Genomic DNA, 18234 nt, shown 5'->3' with positions numbered 1-18234 from the left:
TTTGCATAGAGAGATATTAGTAGATCCAAATACAATATCATCCACATAGATTTTTACATACATTGTATCATTTTTAAACTTCTTGATAAAAAATGTATTATCCACTTTCCCTCTCACATAGTCATTTTCAATAAAAAAAATTTGCTCAACCTGTCATATCATGATCTTGGAGCTTGCTTCAAACTATAGAGTTCCTTTTTAAGCTTGTACACATGATTAGGATTTTTAAAATCCACAAACCCTGGTGGTTGCTCAACATACACTTCCTCTTGTATCAACCCATTGAGAAAAGAACTTTTCACATCCACTTGATAAAGCTTGAAATTCATTATAGAGGAATAAGCAAGAAGTAATCTAATGGCTTCTATCCTTGCTACAGGGGCAAAAGTCTCATCATAGTCAATTCCCACTTCTTGATTATACCCCTTTGCCACTAGTCTTGCCTTGTTTCTTAGAATTATCCCAAATTCATCAAGCTTATTTCTAAAAACCCACTCGGTTCCTATAACTGGATAATCTTTTGGTAATGGCTCTAAATCCCATACTTCATGTCTTTCAAACTAATTTAGTTCCTCTTGCATGGCCATTAACCAATGTTCATCTTTTAGTGCTTCATCAATAATTTTAGGTTCCACTTGTGACACAAAAGCCATAGTATTACAAATATTCTTGATGGCACTCCTAGTTGAGACTCCCTTACCAATATTTCCAATTATGTTATCCATTGATAAGTCCCTAGAAGTTTTCCATTCCTTAGGCAATTTTTCACATGTTTCCTTTGTGTTCTCATGTGATTCACTCTCCTTAGGCTTTTCATTTGGTTCATTATCCAATAGAGGTTGATCAAGCAAATCAGTTAAATCTTCAATTTCAGTTTGCCTTGTCTCTTGTTTGTTAGACTCATCAAATACCACATGGATTGACTCTTCTACAACCAGGGTTCTCTTGTTATAGATTCTATATGTTTTACTATTTGTAGAGTATCCTAGAAGGATTGCCTCATCAGCCTTTGCATCAAATTTTCCAAGTTGCTCTTTCCCATTGTTCAGCACATAGCACTTACACCCAAACACTCTAAAATATGAAATGTTAGGTTTCCTTCCATTATAGATTTCATAGGGTGTTTTCTTTAATATAGGCCGGATTATAACTTTGTTTAACACATGACAAGCTGTGTTAATAGCATCAGCCCAAAAATATTTTGGCAATTTTGTTTCATTAAACATTGTCCTAACAAGTTCTTCTAAGGACCTATTTTTCCTCTCAACAACCCCATTTTTTTGAGGTGTCCTAGGTGCTGAGAAATTGTGGTTTATACCATGTTCCTCACAGAATTTTTGAAACATTATGTTTTGAAATTCACCTCCATGGTCACTTCTTATAGGGGTAATGTTTGAACTCTTTTCATTTTGAACAAGCTTGGAAAATTTTTTAAAGGCATTGAAAGCATTATTTTTGTTTGCAAGAAACATAACCCATGTGTATCTTGAGTAGTCATCAACAATCACTAAACCATAGTAGTTTCGACCTAAGCTCATGGTTCTTGAAGGACCAAACAAAGCCATGTGAATTAATTGCAAAGGTCTAGTTGTGGAAATCTGATTTTTACTTTTAAAGCTAGCCTTCACTTGCTTACCCTTTTGACAAGCATCACATAGTTTCTCCTTACTAAACTTGAGTTTAGGTAAACCAACCACTAATTCTTTCCTACTCAGTTTATTCAAATGATCCATATGAATATGTGCAGCTCTCCTATGCCAAAGCCATATATTTTCTTCTTGAGTTATTAAGCACTTAGTGTTTGAAATTGCTATTGAGTGTTCTAAGTCAAGCATGTATATGTTATCAATCCTTTTTCCTATGAATATGATTTATTTTGTCTTTTTATCACATATCAAGCAACATGTATTATCAAATTCAATTTTAAAACCTTTGTCACTTAGTTGACTTATACTCAACAAATTATGTTTCAATCCATCAACAAGCAATACATTCTCAATCAATGTTTGAGAGGAGGAATTACCAACATTTCCATGACCAAGTATTATCCCTTTCTTGTTGTCACCATAGGTAACATACCCTTCATTCTTCAATTTCAGACTTGAGAATTTTGAAGGATCCCTAGTCATATGCCTTGAGTAGCCACTATCAAGATACCATAGTAGATTCTTGGCCCTCAAGCATTCCTAGAGCAAAAATTTAGGTACCCATGTGAAGGGTCCTTGTAGGTTAGTTCTCAGCCTTTGGCTCTTTTCAATCCAAACCATCTCTCCATTTAAAACTCCATATTTTCTAGAATAGCAATTTCTTATTGTGTGACCTCTTTTACAACAATAGAAACAAGTTATTTGTCTTGAGAAATTGCTTTTAACTTTTCTAAAATCTTGGTTTTTCTTAAAAGCCTCTTTCTTTGACTTAGATGGCATGTTCATGCTTTCATTAAAACCAAGTCCATTCCTATCAAAAGTGTTTCTTTGTTTTCCCAAAAGAATGTTTAAATTTGCATTTCCATTTGTGAACTTTGCAAGAGTAGATTTTAAATCAGCATTCTCTTTTTCAAAAGTCTTGCAATTTTCACAAACATCTTTTGAGGAGGTGGAGTTTTCACAATGAGCTTCATTAAAGTTAAAAATAGTTTGAAGATTTTCATGCTCATGTTTCAAATCCTCAAGCTCTTGTTCAGCTTTAATTAAAGCATTTTCATACCATTTCAACTTATTTTTCAACTTTGAATTAAATGCATCCAATTTTACAACTTCTTTATGAATTTGTATAAAAGTTGTTGAGCTTAGGAGAGCTTGAAGCTTAAAGGAGTTTTGATGATCATAACATAAGTGTACAACAACAACTTGGAAGCACAAAAACAAAGTCAAAGAAGAGTCAAGAGAATGCTATGTAATAGTGCTATATAATAGAGTTTAGAGTTTATAAATTGTTTTGATTAAGTTTTTATGTTGTGTGTGGTTAGTATGCTTTGTGCATAAGCAAAATCTATATCTGAGCTAAGTAGAGAGTATATGATGATGAGTGAAAAGATTGAAAAGTTATTTTGAGACTTAAAACAAAGTTTTGAAAACTAACTCAAAATAATCGATTATCGTTAAGTATAATCGATTATTCCAGCAACAGGCAAAATGGGATGCCTTGCTGCAATAATCGATTATTTGCCAAAATAATCGATTATCCCAGAAACAACTCTCTAGAATAATCGATTATCTAGTGAAATAATCGATTAAATTGTTCTTGGTTGGTTTTCAGAGAACCTGAAGAACAAAATAATCAATTATTCTTTAAAATAATCGATTATCTGCGTCTGAGACTTTTATAAATAGATTGAACTTTTTGAAACTTCAGACATATAGTCAGAACTGATAATCAAATTGTGAAAAATGTTTTGTGGAGTCTTTGTGACCATCTTGAAGAGTTTTCTTTGTGAAATCCAAGAGTGAAAACGTTTGTGCAAAACTTTGTTGGAAGATCATCAACATCATATTCTTGAAAGGGGAAGATTAAGATTTGCTTCAAGAATTCCAGGTGAATTCGTTCCTTTCTTCTTTGTGAATCTTTGTAAAAATCTTGAGAAGGGTTTCTCAAGTGCTAAGGTTTCTTGTAGTGGGTTCTACAAGGGGTGCTTTCTTGGGGTCAAGAAAGTGGTTATCTTTAGTGTTGAAGTATATGCATGTGTGTGTTCTTGTAAACCTTCTTGCTTAAGATAGTGGAACAAATCTTAATCCAGTGTTGATTAAGGACTAGATGTAGGTCACATGTGGAGTGGCTGAACCAGTATAAAAGACTTGTGCAATCTTCTCCTACCTTATCTTTTACTTTGTGTAATTTCTTGGTTGAACCTTAAAGAAGATAAATCTTGATTAACAAGTGTATGTAAATATTGTTGGTTTAAATCTGAATTAGAACATTACATTTGAACCTCATAATTTTGTAATCAAGAGAGCATAATGCATTCATATTTTCATAACAAGTCTTTGGAAAAGCTTCATTTGAAAATTCAGTCTTAGAAAAGTTTAAAAGTGAAATAAAGATCCTAAATACTTTGATAATTTTTTAAAGGGTCATAGAATCCAACTCACCCCCCTCTTGGATTGTGCCATTCTTTTCTAATAATTGGTATCTAGAGCAAGGTTCTTGAGAGTTATTCAAGATTTCAAAAATAGCCAATAACAACCTACCCTATGGTGAGGGTGTGTCTATTCATAGACCTCCTATTTTCAATGGTGAAAACTATGTCTACTGGAAAATTAGGATGAGAATTTTCATTGAAGCTATTGATATTGCTGTATGGGATGCTATAGAAAATGGACCCTATATCCCTATGAAAAAAGATGGTGATGAGCTAAAGGAAAAACATTGGAGTGAATGGAGTGATGAGGAAAAGAAAAGAGCCCAACATGATAAGAAAGCCAAAAATATCATAACATCTGCATTGTCTATTGATGAATTTTTTAGAATTTCACAATGCATATCTGCTAAAGAAATGTGGGATACTTTGCAAGTCACTCATGAAGGAACAAGTGATGTAAAGAGATCAAGAAAGCATACTCTCATTAGAGAATATGAGCTGTTTAGAATGCAAAATGGTGAATCTATTTCTTGTTTTCAAAAGAGATTTCCACACTTGATAAATCACCTTGTTGACCTTGGCAGGAAATTTGAGAAAGAAGAGTTGAATTTAAAAGTGCTACAATGCTTGGACAGAACATGGAAAGCAAAGGTGACAGCCATTGAAGAATCAAAGGATTTGACCTCCTTGACATTAGCTACTTTCTTTGGAAAGCTAAGAGAGCATGAGCAAAAGTTGCACATATTTGAAGAACATGAGCAGCAGGATAAGAAAGGCAAAGGAGTGTCATTGAAAGCTTTGAAATCTGCCAAAGGAAAAGAGGTGTGTGAAGAAACAAGCTCCGATGATTCAGAAACTGAGAACTTTAATCTGCTGGTGAAGAAGTTCAGGAAATTCATAAGAAGAAAGAAGAATTCCCCCTACGAATTCAATAAAAAGACAAACAAGAAAGAGGAAGCAAGCACATCCTCCTTCAATTGCTTTGAATGTAGAAAATCGGGACACATGAAAGCTGAGTGTCCAAATCTCTTGAAGAAGCAACAAGGGGAGAAGAAATTCAAGAAAAATGGAAAAGGAAAGAAAGCCTACATTGCTTGGGAAGATAATGACTCAAACACATTAAGTGATGAATCTAAGTGTGAGAAGAACAACCTGTGCTTGATGGCTGGAACTGAACAAGACACAATTGTAAGTGATTCTGACCTTGAATCTAATCTGGACTATGATCAACTCCAAGAAGCTTTTATACAAATTCATGAAGAAGCTGTCAAATTAGGAGCCTTAAATTCAAAGCTGAAAAATAAGCTAAAATGGTATGAAAATGCTTTAATTAAAGCTGAACAAGAGCTTGAGGATTTGAAGTGTGAGCATGAAAATCGTCAAACCATGTTTAACTTTAGTGAAGCTCTTTGTGAAAACTCCACTTCCTCAAAAAATATTTGTCAACATTGCAAAATTTTTGAAAAGGAAAATGTTGATTTAAAATCCACTCTTGCAAAGTTCACAAATGGAAATGCAAACTTAAACATTCTTTTGGGAAAACAAAGAAACACTTTTGATAAGAGTGGACTTGGTTTTAATGCAAACATGAGCATGCCATTTAAGTCAAAGAAAGAAGCTTTTGTGAAAAACCAAAATTTTAGAAAATTTAAAAGCAACTCTTCTAGATAAACAACTTGTTTTTATTGCCGCAAAAAAGGCCATACAATTGGGAACTGTTATTCTAGGAAATATGGAGTTCCAAATGGAGAGATGATTTGGGTTGAAAAGAGTCAAAGGCTGAGAACTAACCTATAAGAACTCTTCACATGGGTACCTAAATTTTTCCTCTAAATTTGTGTTGTAGGAATGCTTGAGGGCCAAAATCTACTTTGGTATCTTGATAGTGGCTGCTCAAGGCATATGACTGGGGATCCTTCAAAATTCTCAAGTCTGAAATTGAAGAATGAAGGGTATGTTACCTATGGTGACAACAACAAGGGGAAAATTCTTGGCCATGGAAATGTTGGTAATTCCTCCTCTCAAACATTGATTGAAAATGTATTGCTTGTTGATGGTTTGAAACATAATTTGCTGAGTATAAGTCAACTAAGTGACAAAGGCTTTAGAATTGAATTTGATGATACATGTTGGTTGATATGTGATAAAAAGACTAAAGAAATCAGATTCATATGAAAAAGAATTGACAATATATACATGCTTAACTTAGAACACTCTATAGCAATTTCAAACACTAAGTGCTTAATAACTCAAGAAGAAAACATATGGCTTTAGCATAGGAGAGCTGCACATATTCATATGGATCATTTGAATAAGTTGAGTAGGAAAGAATTAGTGGTTGGTCTACCTAAACTCAAGTTTGGTAAGGTCAAACTATGTGATGCTTAGGCAGAAACTATTATGGCTTAGTAATTGTTGATGACTACTCAAGATATACATGGGTTATGTTTCTTGCAAACAAAAATGATGCTTTTAATGCCTTTAGAAAATTTGCCAAGCTTGTTCAAAATAAGAAGTGCTCAAACATCACCTCTATAAGAAGTGATCATGGAGGTGAGTTTCAAAACATGATGTTTCAGAAATTTTGTGAGGAACATGGTATAAACCATAATTTCTCAGCACCTAGGACACCTCAACAAAATGGGATTGTTGAGAGGAAAAATAGGTCCTTAGAAGAACTTGCTAGAACAATGTTGAATGAAACAAACTTGCCAAAATATTTTTGGGCTGATGCTATTAACACAATTTGTCATGTGTTAAAAAAAGTTCTGATTCGGCCTATATTAAAGAAAACACCCTATGAAATTTACAAAGGAAAGAAGTCTAACATTTCATATTTTAGAGTGTTTGGGTGTAAGTGCTATGTGTTGAATAATGGGAAAGAGCAACTTGGAAAGTTTGATGCAAAGGCTGATGAAGCTATCTTTCTAGGATACTCTACAAATAGTAAATCCTATAGGATCTATAACAAGAGAACTCTAGTTGTAGAAGAATCTGTTCATGTGGTATTTGATGAGTCAAATAAACAAGAGTCAAGGCAAACTGAAATTGAAGATTTAAATGAGTTGCTTGATCAATCCCTATTGGAGAATGAACCAAACGAAGAGCCTAAGGAGAGTGAGTCACATGAGAAAGCAAGGGAAATAAGTGAAAAATTGCCAAAGGAGTGGAAGACTTCTAGAGACTTATCAATAGACAACATAATTGGAAATATTGGTAAGGGAGTCTCAACTAGGAGTGCTATGAAAAATATTTGCAACACTATGGCATTTGTGTCACAAGTTGAACCTAAGATCATTGATGAAGTACTTAAATATGAGCATTGGTTAATGGCCATGCAAGAGGAACTAAATCAATTTGAAAGAAATGAAGTGTGGGATTTAGTGCCATTACCAAAAGATTATGCAATTATTGGAACTAAGTGGGTTTTCAGAAATAAGCTTGATGAATCTGGAATAATTCTAAGAAATAAGGCAAGACTAGTAGCTAAGGGGTATAACCATGAAGAGGGAATTAACTATGATGAGACTTTTGCCCCTGTAGCAAGGATAGAAGCCATTAGATTACTTCTTGTTTATTCCTCTATAAAGAATTTCAAGCTTTATCAAATGGATGTGAAAAGTGCTTTCCTCAATGGGTTAATACAAGAGGAAGTGTATGTGGAACAGCCACCTGGCTTTGTGGAATTCAAGAAGCCTAATCATGTGTACAAGCTCAAAAGGGCACTCTATGGCTTGAAGCAAGCTCCTAGATCGTGGTATGACAGGTTGAGCAAATTTTTGATTGAGAATGACTATGAAAAAGGAAAGGTGGATAATACATTGTTTGTCAAGAAGTTTGAAAATGATACAATGTATGTACAAATATATGTGGAATATATTGTGTTTGGATCTACAAATACCTCTCTATGTAAAAAATTTGCTAAACCCATGTAAGGAGAATTTGAAATGTCAATGATGGGAGAGCTCACATTCTTTTTGGGGTTGCAAATTAAACAAATGCATGATAAAATATTTATAAGCCAAAGCAAGTATTGCAATGAACTTCTGAAAAAATTTGGTATGGAAGGGTGTAAGGAGGTTTCCACACAAACAATTGCAATCTTGACTTAGATGAGAAAGGAGTTGTTGTTGATAATTCAAAGTATAGAGGCATTATTGGATCACTCTTGTACTTGACAGCAAGTAGGCCTAACATAATGTTTGTTGTGTGCCTATGTGCAAGATTTCAGGCTAATCCTAAAGAATCTCATATGAAGAGTGTGAAGAGAATCCTTAAGTATTTGAAAGGTACAACCAATGTGGGGTTCCAAAGGGAGTCTCACTAAGTCTGATAGGTTACTCAGATTCAGACTATGCTGGGTGTAGACTAGATAGAAAGAGCACAAGTGGAAAACATTTTAGACTCTAAAATGTGATTCAAATGGGTTCATAATAAAAGCTACTCAAGAGAAGGTGACCTTTGATCACAACAAACTCAAAAAGTTTCTACAATTTTTGTTTTGCTTGTAAGTTTGGTTAAAGGTTGCTAATGTTTAAAAAAAGTAAGTTGTGCATGTAAATGATGTTTGTTTGTTAGTTTAATTATAATTGTTGTTTCACTTGTTTGCTTTACCCAACCAATGGTTAGTCAGTTTTAATATTTAAACACTTGATGTAAACACCTTCAATGTATGCAAAGCTGAATTCTTAACTCAAATATATCAAATCAGTTTTGTCCCCTTTTGTATGTGTGAAATTCCAGATTTTCTTATTTCAATTTTTTATTTTTGTGCTTGGTCATATACCTCTGTTTTCATGTTCTATTTTCAACATCTATGATGGTCATCTACGATGCATAGATACAGTGTGCGTATTATATATGATATATATCAAATAAGATGATAAGATTACAAAAGAGGAGTGTTAATTACACTCTCTCTAACACTCATTTACTAATACTCTCTTTATTATTGATTGGAATTTATTAGAAATCACAAATTGTGAGTTCAACGTCTCATTTACTGAGTTTCTCACTTGATTTAGTGATAAAACCTATCACAATTTATGATATTCAACTAATATTAAAGAGTATTAGAAAGAGAATATTAGAATGAATATCGCTAACATTTCTCTTACAAAAATAAAAAATAATACTATCATTCTCATTTCTTTCTGGAAATAATTCATAAAGACAATGATTTCCATTTTCGTTTCATCAAAAACATAAAGTTTCTATGTTTTGATATTATACATGTTTATATGTTTTATGATGTTGTTAGGCCTACTCGAAGACTACAAGGCATTTGTTAGGATTGCTCGAAGATGACAAGAGTCGAAATTTATACGATAATATTCGAGAGAATAAAGACAAAATCTACACGCCAAGCATAGGCAAGAATTCGTACGGTCGAAAACAAATTGTCTCGAGTAGATGCAGTCTTCGGAGACAGGAAAGTTATCGAAGATTCCGTATGGTCACGCCAAGGTGGTTAAGCTAAAACAGTTACCAAAAATCAGTCGAAGAAACAAATTGGGAAGAGCGGTTAAAGGAAGTTATCATTTAAAATCACGTAGCCAGCATAGTGGATAGCGGTTATGAGTCAGAGGCGTACATGCACAAATTAACCGCTCTTGATTGTCCTATAAATACAAGAATTACAGACCTGTGCAGGGGTCATAAAAACTCATACTTGAATAGAACTCTGAAGCATTCTCTGCCTGCGCATATGGCTTTCGTGCATGGAATCATGTTTGGGTATGACTGCTTTTCGACCACTTTTGCTTTTTCCTTTCTAGATTAGGAGTAGTTTAGTCTTCTTTGTTCTTGTGACCTTTTCTTGTAATCACAGTACTTTGATAATGCTGTAATGTACGAAAAGTATGAACCATGATCTGCATTGGACAGATATGTATTGTTCATTCTGTTCACATTATTATTTGCGTGCACGAACGTTACTTGTTAGTATTAATTGAAGAATATTTGAAAACATGTAATTACTAAAACTTTCCCTAGTCTTCGTTCTCAATAGCACTAACACAGTGAAACACCTAAATTGAAATACGTTGTATGCTAGTCTAAAGAAAAAGAATCCATGAAACAAATTCCACCGTAAACAGATGTATTAGGTTTTCATAATTTTTAAAGATTCGGAAATTTCACCAATACAATGTATCAAACTATTAATGAAGTTTTTAAAAATATCGATATCAATTTGTAGATCCTCTCTTATATTAATTTTTCTAAAATATGTTTTTAAGTTATATATAAGCTAATGTTTATTTATAGAGAAATTTATTTTATTTTATTTCTTTTTTTTCATCTTGAAATGCTTACAAAGAAATTTGTTCAAACATCTCCTTAATATCATTAATTCTTACAAGAATATCCAGTTTTTTCATTAATTCACCTGAAAATAGATTTTTTCAAAATAATCTGAGATTGAGGACCAAAAAATATCTGACGAGAGTAAACCTTACATATCATATTAGTTCATTAAACACATAGGGAACACTATATTATAATTCGGAAAATCCTTCAATAAGAAAAGCAAACTTTTGAAAAGCTAAAAAAAATATATATATCTTTTAAATCCAGTTTAATTAAAATATAGGCTTGTATTGATGTATGCCCGAGGATATATACTTGTTAAAGATTAAATAATTTTTTAAAATGAAAAGAAAAAATATTTAATATATTATATTTTAAATTAACATGATTTGATCAAAGAAAATAAATTCTTTTTAACATCTTCCAAGATAATCAAACTTGAAAATTGAAGTAAACTTATGAAACTCAGATAGATTCAAATATAAAAAAGTAGAATGCTGGCAAGTGGAAACGAAAAGTATTACCAGCAACACACTTCACTATGGCATGATTGATTTCTAATTTAATTCCATCGTAATTTAAAAAAAAAAGTTATTTATTTAGAGTTAATTATCTATATATTTTCAGTGTAAAGTTTTTTTACACTAACAATCAATCAGAATTTTTAATAGTGTCATATCAATTACTTATTTAATAAAATAAAAATAAAATAAAATAATTTAAAAGATCTGATTGGTTCAGTGTAAAAAAACCTTACACTGGTGATTAACTCATTTATTAATACTTTACTCGAAGTTCTTAGCAAGCCTCATTAATTAAAAGAATATACTTAACGGAATACTATAATGAGTTAGTCAATAACCATCAATAATAGTTAGTTAGATACGTACCCAGAGCGTGTGCATGTGCTGTATGGTAGCATTTAAATCACCTTTCCAATATGATATTTTTTCCTCCTCTCCATGTGTAACACATACTTGTCGTAAATTTGGTGTCTCGTTGACTTGATTAGAGAATGTGAAGCTTTTCATATTGCTACATGCGCTCACTACAAATTTCTCCAACAATGGAAACTCGAAGACATAACAGTTGGAGCTACAAAAACTTTCGAGTTCAGGCAGAGAATCGAGTTCTATTTCCTTCAGTTGTCTGAAAATAATCCATTGCATCTGTTCTTCATTTTCTGGCTCTGATACAATGGTTACCATCGAGTCACATTGAATTACCTTCATGGTGGTGAGTTGAACCAAGCTTTTTGCAGTTGATGGTGTCATTAAGTAGATTAATTTATTACAATTACTCACTTCCAGATTTGTCAAGCAAGTGAAAGATACTGAGGAAGGCGCTATAATGTTTAGACATGGACATTCCTTTAAAATCAAGCACTCTAACCTTTGAAACAGTATTGCATCTTCTTCAAAGCCTATCATCTTAAGTGAAGGTAAGTTCATTAGCATCAAGCTTTTGAGCATTGGAACAACCCCCAATTTTTCATTAATAAAGCATCTCGGAGGCACTAACTGCTTAATTAAACAATTACTCAACAATAGGCTTTTCAGATTAGGATTTCTATGAAGGAGAAAATATAGAATCTCAATATCCAGTAATCTAGATAGTTGACACTCTTCTAATTTGTGCATTCTATATCTCTTCAAAGAATTTTCATCACTTGCCTCTATTTGGATGGTCTTCAAATTCCAAATTACCTAAGAAAGGATGGATGAAATAAAGATAGGCAAGTTAAGAGCATGTTTTGGAAAGTCTAATTTTCCCAATTTCAGCTATTTACTCAGAAGAAAAATAAGTATGTTTAAGACAACCAAAAAAGTTTTCTTTTTCAAATAAATATTAGTTATTTTTATGCATCTTAAAATTTGAAAATTATGATTATTTCTCAGCAATTTTTTTTCTCCCTCTAAAAACTGATTTGTTTTATAAAAATTGCTTTTTTATATCCAAATAAAATTAAATATCTCAAAATCACTTTTCTACATATTTATCCTAACAAAATTTTTTTTTTGAATATAATTAATTAAAACAATAATCTATTGTTAAAATAATCTAATTTTCACATTCGTTATAAACACCCCCTTAATGTAAAAGATTATAGAAGAAAATAGATCTCGTATGTAACAATTGAGAAATTTGTTTTGTTTTCTGTTATTCATTCTATCTCTATGAATTAGAGAGTGCATAGGAGTTAAAAGGCTTATTAGTACCTCTTCAGGCAAGAAGACGGGCCTTATTTCTGGGTTTGCAATGAAAAGCTTGAGTTTGTGACAATGTTCCACATATAAATTATTGAGTGTTGAACAATGTAACTCATGTGCTCCCCCAAAGAAACTCTCAAGGTTTGGCAGTTTCGAGAACCTGGCAGTGCTTAGTTTAGGTAACTCAAACAAAACGCTACTCACGTTGATAGTTTCCCCCCTGAAAACGATTTCCTTCATCTGACCACAATTCCAGACTTCAAGGTATTCAAGATTTTTAAGATCTTTGGCTGTAGAAATTGGAAATGTGTGTTCTAATTTGACACAGTCTTGAACCCATAACTTTTTCAAATATGTGAATCTCAGAATCCCTTCTGGGTCTTTATTCCATACGCGCTTCAATTTTGGCAGTGCTTCTACATGAACATTTTGCAAACTGGTGATCTCCCTAGCACGACGTTTTCCAACATCTTTGAAGTCAAATATCTCTTCCATTGACTTGCAATTAGTAACCTTTAAGTCGCATAGACTAAAAAAACCTCCGACCATATATGAAGGGAAAATATTTACAAGTTGATTACACTCGTCTATGATTAATGCATGCAGTTTGCCAAAGGAACGTAAAGGAAACTTGGGATGCCATATTTGTCTCAATCTTTTCATGCTTGTCAAGTTGATAGTCTTCAACTTTGGAAAGATGCCTCCTTCCTTTGTTCAAAATTCCCACAAATTTAATTAATTAACAAATGCATTAAAGAAAATCAAAACATATCAATAAAGAGAGAAAAATAAATACGTAACTTGCATTATACAATTGTATTTAACTTGTGGTTTGTGCAGAAAATGGTTATATTTATATTAAAGAAAATCAAAGCAAATCAATAAAGAAAAATAATATATATATATATATATATATATATAACTTATTGCATTATAAAACTATAATATTTAATTTGTGGTTTGGGTAGCTAATGGTTATATTTGTTTATATTGCTATAATATTGGCATCACCAATTGATAGGGTTATTTTTTATAGTATTTGTCTGAGGGGATATTTTATGAGGGTTATTTTTATAAGGTTATTACACAAACATACTCCACAATGATGAGATATTGTCCGCTTTGAGCCTTAGCCCTCACGGTTTTGCTTTTGGTCATTATCCAAAAGGGCTCTCGATCATTGAAGTATATTTGTATTATATAAGTTGTTATTTATTATTTTATTTTATTGATGTGTGACTTGTTAATTTGTATCCCAACACCAATAAGTATAGTCAAATTGTTTACTGATTAAAAAATATGTGGTAAAACTAATAAAAAAAAATACTCAATTCTTTTATCGTGAATTATGACACAAACAAAACGAGCTAGTCACAGTTATGAATGATGAAGAATAACTATTATTATTATTTTGGTTAGAAAAAATTAATTGTGAAGGGATCAAGGAACTTGTCGATTCTATAAAACAAAACTTAAGGGAAAATTACATAACGGTGTATACAAATGACCTACTGGTTAAGAATGGCATAAGAAATGCAATTTAAAATATATTGATGGAAAGAATTTAGAGGTGCAAGGAAGTCAAAGGATTTTTTTGGTATACATAACAGTATCGTGACCCCTATGAATTTATAGGAATTTAGAGAAGCAAGAAATCATAGGATTTTTGGTATAACAATATTGTGAGTTTGTGACCCTTATGATCGTGGTATTTGAAAGGCCACACACTGTCAAAGAATTTGAACGTAAAAGTATTGGATATGAAATAATTACATATCACATGTTGTTTACGAAATTTTTATTGAAAAAAAAAAAAAAACAAGTCTCATAAAGCTACAAACAAAAATGACAAATGGATGGATAAGATAATTTTTTTAGTTAAATTATAATAGGTTGGATAACAACAATTCATTAATCTATTTGGTCTATTAAAATTTTATTTAAAAAATTCATGATTTAATTATGTTTTTAGTCTTCTAAATTTAGGATAACTATTTTTTTCCCATAAATTTAAAATTTGTTTTTAGCTCATGTAATTTCAAAAAAAATGTTTTAGTCCTTATATATTGTACCTGTCTAAAGGATACACCAATAATCCTTTCGTATTCTGAGGGCCGAACGAGTGCTCCGAACCAATATTCCGGTGTGGGGGAGGTACCTGCAAAAGGCACTCCGACGCTCAAGTCAGGACAAAGCGCAGATATCGATGGCAATTAATGAACAGTGACCTTACCTCGTGACAAGAGCTATTTATACTGACATTTATGGGCCCGGACTTCCATGGGCCCTGTAACAAGATTACCAGATTAGGTAATACGCTCCTAATCGGCTTACGGGTATGCTTAACCCTTAATCCTTAATTATGGGTACATTCTTACCTCTATTAGTAGGAATCTGAGTTCACTCGGCCATCTGGTAGCCGAACGGCATTCGGCCACCTGGTTCGGTCATTCAGGGGCCGATTGGGTGTCGGCTATCAGGTGGCCGAGTGGCCGAACCAGGTGGCCGAATGGCCTTACTAGTACACTTGCCCCCTAGCCTTGCGTAAGGGTTACCTTTTGCAAGGGTACAAAGATTAAGTGTAGTTGTGGAGGAAGTCGAAAAGTTGGATGGATCTGCATCGTTGGATTTTGAAGATCAGGCAGTTACATTTTTTCTGAATTTTGAATTTTCCCGCCCTTTTTCTTTGCTATATATAGAGATGCGTGGTGGGGTCTTTCCTCCGTATCGCTCTCAGCCGAATAGGGTTATCTTTTAGCAGGTTCAAGGTTTGAGCAACGCGTGCCGAGTGACTTTCAATCTTGGACTCTCTTGGTAAGTTTATTTGAATGGCTACTTCTTCCGAGGGCTCTTCGGTTAGTGTGGCTCGGTCGGCGTCATCCGAGGGGTCGTCGTCCAGGGCTTCGGGGCCGAGTACGGATAGGTCGAGCGAAAATGCAAGTACAGGAGAAGAGGCCTCAACTAGTGGGAGTGAAGAAGTGCCAACCAAAGCGAGGCGTGTCTCAAATCGGCAAAGATATGGACCATCGGGAGTTCCTGGGTACGAATGGGTAAACGGAGAAGTGACTTCGTATTATTCCCGGTATCGAGATACGGACATGATCACAAATTTGCTGGAATATACGAAATGTCTGACCTTTGATGCTCGAGAGGAGCCATATCCGATCGGGGTTCGATCATGCCGAAACGATGCTTTTCCCAATCCGGACACTGTGTGCTTGGATAAGCAGGACGAGAGGATGGCTTCGTTCTACATGTATGACTGTCTTCTCCGAGACTTAAAGGTGAAGTTGCCTTTTGACGAATTTACCATGGGAGTGCTTCGGGTTTTGAATGTTGCGCCGACCCAATTACACCCTAATAGTTGGGCTCAACTTCAAGGTTTCAAGCATTTATGCGTATGTATAAATATTAGGCCGTCACCTTTGCTTTTTCTATCTTTTTATTCGTCCCGTCCTTCCGATTTGGCCAAGTGGCTATCTCTTAGCCGAGTAGGGACTCGGTTATTGTTGGATAGTTTTACTTCGTCGTATAAGAATTTCAAAGCTGGGTTTTTTAGAGTGACTGTCCGACCGAATGGAAGACGTTTCTTCTTCGGGGCCGACGGCCGAAGTCTTTTTCCTTTGAACTGGACGCACGCCCCTCGTCCCTATGATGTGGTGCCGGATGAGCTTCTCACGGCCGAAGAGCAACGGGATTTGCAGTTTTTACTTCGGCTTCCTCGGCGCTTGCCGACGAGGTCGTTGATAAATGTGGTTGACTCTCCCAAATGGGATAGTGACTTAATAGGTACGTGATTTTCCCATTTCGGCCTTTGTCTAAATTCATATTGATGTTCATTGGCTTATTCATGCAGGAATCATGGTGAAAAGCGGAGCCGACGAGTTTAACATTCGTAACCTTCTGGCCGGGCGGATTCGACAGGCTAAGGCCTCGGGAGCCGTAGGCAGTTCGGTAATTGCCCAAACGCCTCGTCCTGCCGGTGACAACCGAACCCCTCCTACTCCCGAACGGAAGCGGAGAAAGGCGAAGAAAGGGAAGGAGGTTGCTCATGAAGGGCCGAAACGGAAAAACAATGAGGAACGGCCCGAGAAAGCCAAGAAGTCCAAACAGACCATGTCTTCTCCTGGCGGGACGACTATATGTGTGCCCCCCATGATAATGTCAAGGGGTTTTTTGAGTGAAGAAGTTTCGGCCGAGATGCTGGCTCGGCCAAGCACCATCTCGGATAATGGTCGAGAGTTTCTGGACCAGTTAGATGTTGCGGCCAAGTGGAAGTATTTTTGTGAGGTGCAATCTCGGTCAATGGCACTTGCACACCATCTCGCCCTGCAGCCATTCGGCGAGTTGGTGCAGTTAAGACAAAGAGTTGAGGATGCCGATAGGGCAATAGCCGAGGCTGTGGCAACTGCCGAGGAAGCGCTAGAGAGGAATCGGCAACTCGCGGCCGAGCTGGATGTTCAACGGCGCAACAATGACACTCTTCGGCTGGACATGCAAAAGGCTGCAAATGAAGAGAAGTGCCGATTGGAGGAGGCAAAGGCAGAGTTGGAAAGGGTGAAGGAGCAGGCCAAGGACCGTATTGTGGCCCAACATGAAGCTGGCTTCCGTCATGCCCTTCGGCAAGCGCAACATTTCGGCCGTTTCCCGGAGGACTTTGAATTTGACATGTCAAAAGACTTTTACCAAGGGTCTTTCATGCCTTTTCAAGATATGCCTGAAGGGGCCACTCCTGATGGTGACGCACCGAACGATGATGATGGCGAGGATGAGGAGACTCATGCCGTTTCAGATGGTGACACTGAAATTCATCAAGAGTCGCGACCGACTCAGGAGGACGAGCCGGAGGTACAAGGGAATGCTGATGACAATGCCGAAGAGTAGTCTTGTAGGAAACTTAGGCTTCTTGTATGTTGGGCCGATAGAGCCTCTCTTTTTTTTTTTTTTTTTTTGCTTGTAGAACTTGGCCGATAGAGCCTATTCCTTCTATTAATGAAAGAGTACTTTTTGAAGAAACTTGTGATTTGGACTATTATTTTTGAGTAATGCCGAGCGGGGTTATTTGACTTGTTTGTCTTTGAGCAATGCCGAGTGGGTTGACTCGGCTTGCCTGTCTTTTTGAGCAATGCCGAGTGGGTTCACTCGGATTGCTTGTCTTTTTGAGCAATGCCGAGTGGGTTCACTCGGATTGCTTGTCCTTTTGAGCAATGCCGAGTGGGTTTACTCGGATTACTTGTCCTTTTGAGCAATGCCGAGTGGGTTCACTCGGCTTGCTTGTCTTTTTGAGCAATGCCGAGTGGGTTCACTCGGATTGCTTGTCTTTTTGAGCAATGCCGAGTGGGTTCACTCGGATTGCTTGTCCTTATGAGCAATCCCGAGTGGGTTTACTCGGATTGCTTGTCTTTTTGAGCAATGCCGAGTGGGTTTACTCGGATTGCTTGTCTTTTTGAGTAATGCCGAGTGGGTTCACTCGGATTGCTTGTCCTTTTGAGCAATGCCGAGTGGGTTTACTCGGATTGCTTGTCTTTTTGAGCAATGCCGAGTGGGTTTACTCGGATTGCTTGTCTTTTATAGCAATGCCGAGTGGGTTCACTCGGATTGCTTACCTTGAGCAATGCCGGAGGCACACCCTTGGCC

General features: G+C 35.4%; 1 protein-coding gene across 1 annotated transcript; it reads right to left on the bottom strand.

Moving 5' to 3' along the window:
- Positions 1 to 11265: 11265 nt before the first annotated feature.
- Positions 11266 to 13417, bottom strand: LOC145956139 (uncharacterized). Its single transcript, XM_083071701.1, has 2 exons — positions 12607 to 13417; positions 11266 to 12093 (listed from the first exon to the last, which is right to left on the bottom strand). Exons 1-2 carry the CDS (start codon positions 13258 to 13260, stop codon positions 11266 to 11268), a joined length of 1482 nt encoding a protein of 493 aa, XP_082927827.1. The 5' UTR covers positions 13261 to 13417.
- Between the last annotated feature and the right edge of the window lie 4817 nt (positions 13418 to 18234).

Source organism: Cajanus cajan, chromosome 3 (assembly GCF_000230855.2).
Source record: "Cajanus cajan strain Asha chromosome 3, NIPB_CcT2T_4, whole genome shotgun sequence".
Lineage (NCBI taxonomy): Eukaryota > Viridiplantae > Streptophyta > Magnoliopsida > Fabales > Fabaceae > Cajanus > Cajanus cajan.
Note: the sequence above shows the minus strand (reverse complement) of the source record. Positions and strands in the feature narration are given on the sequence as shown.

Bases quoted from the DNA above. Each gene is read 5' to 3' on its own strand.
- LOC145956139 (XM_083071701.1), bottom strand. From the start codon at position 13,260: ATGAAAAGATTGAGACAAATATGGCATCCCAAGTTTCCTTTACGTTCC. The intron at 12,094-12,606 runs GTACTAATAAGC...ATCCTTTCTTAG, and splicing joins CCGTCTTCTTGCCTGAAGAG to GTAATTTGGAATTTGAAGAC.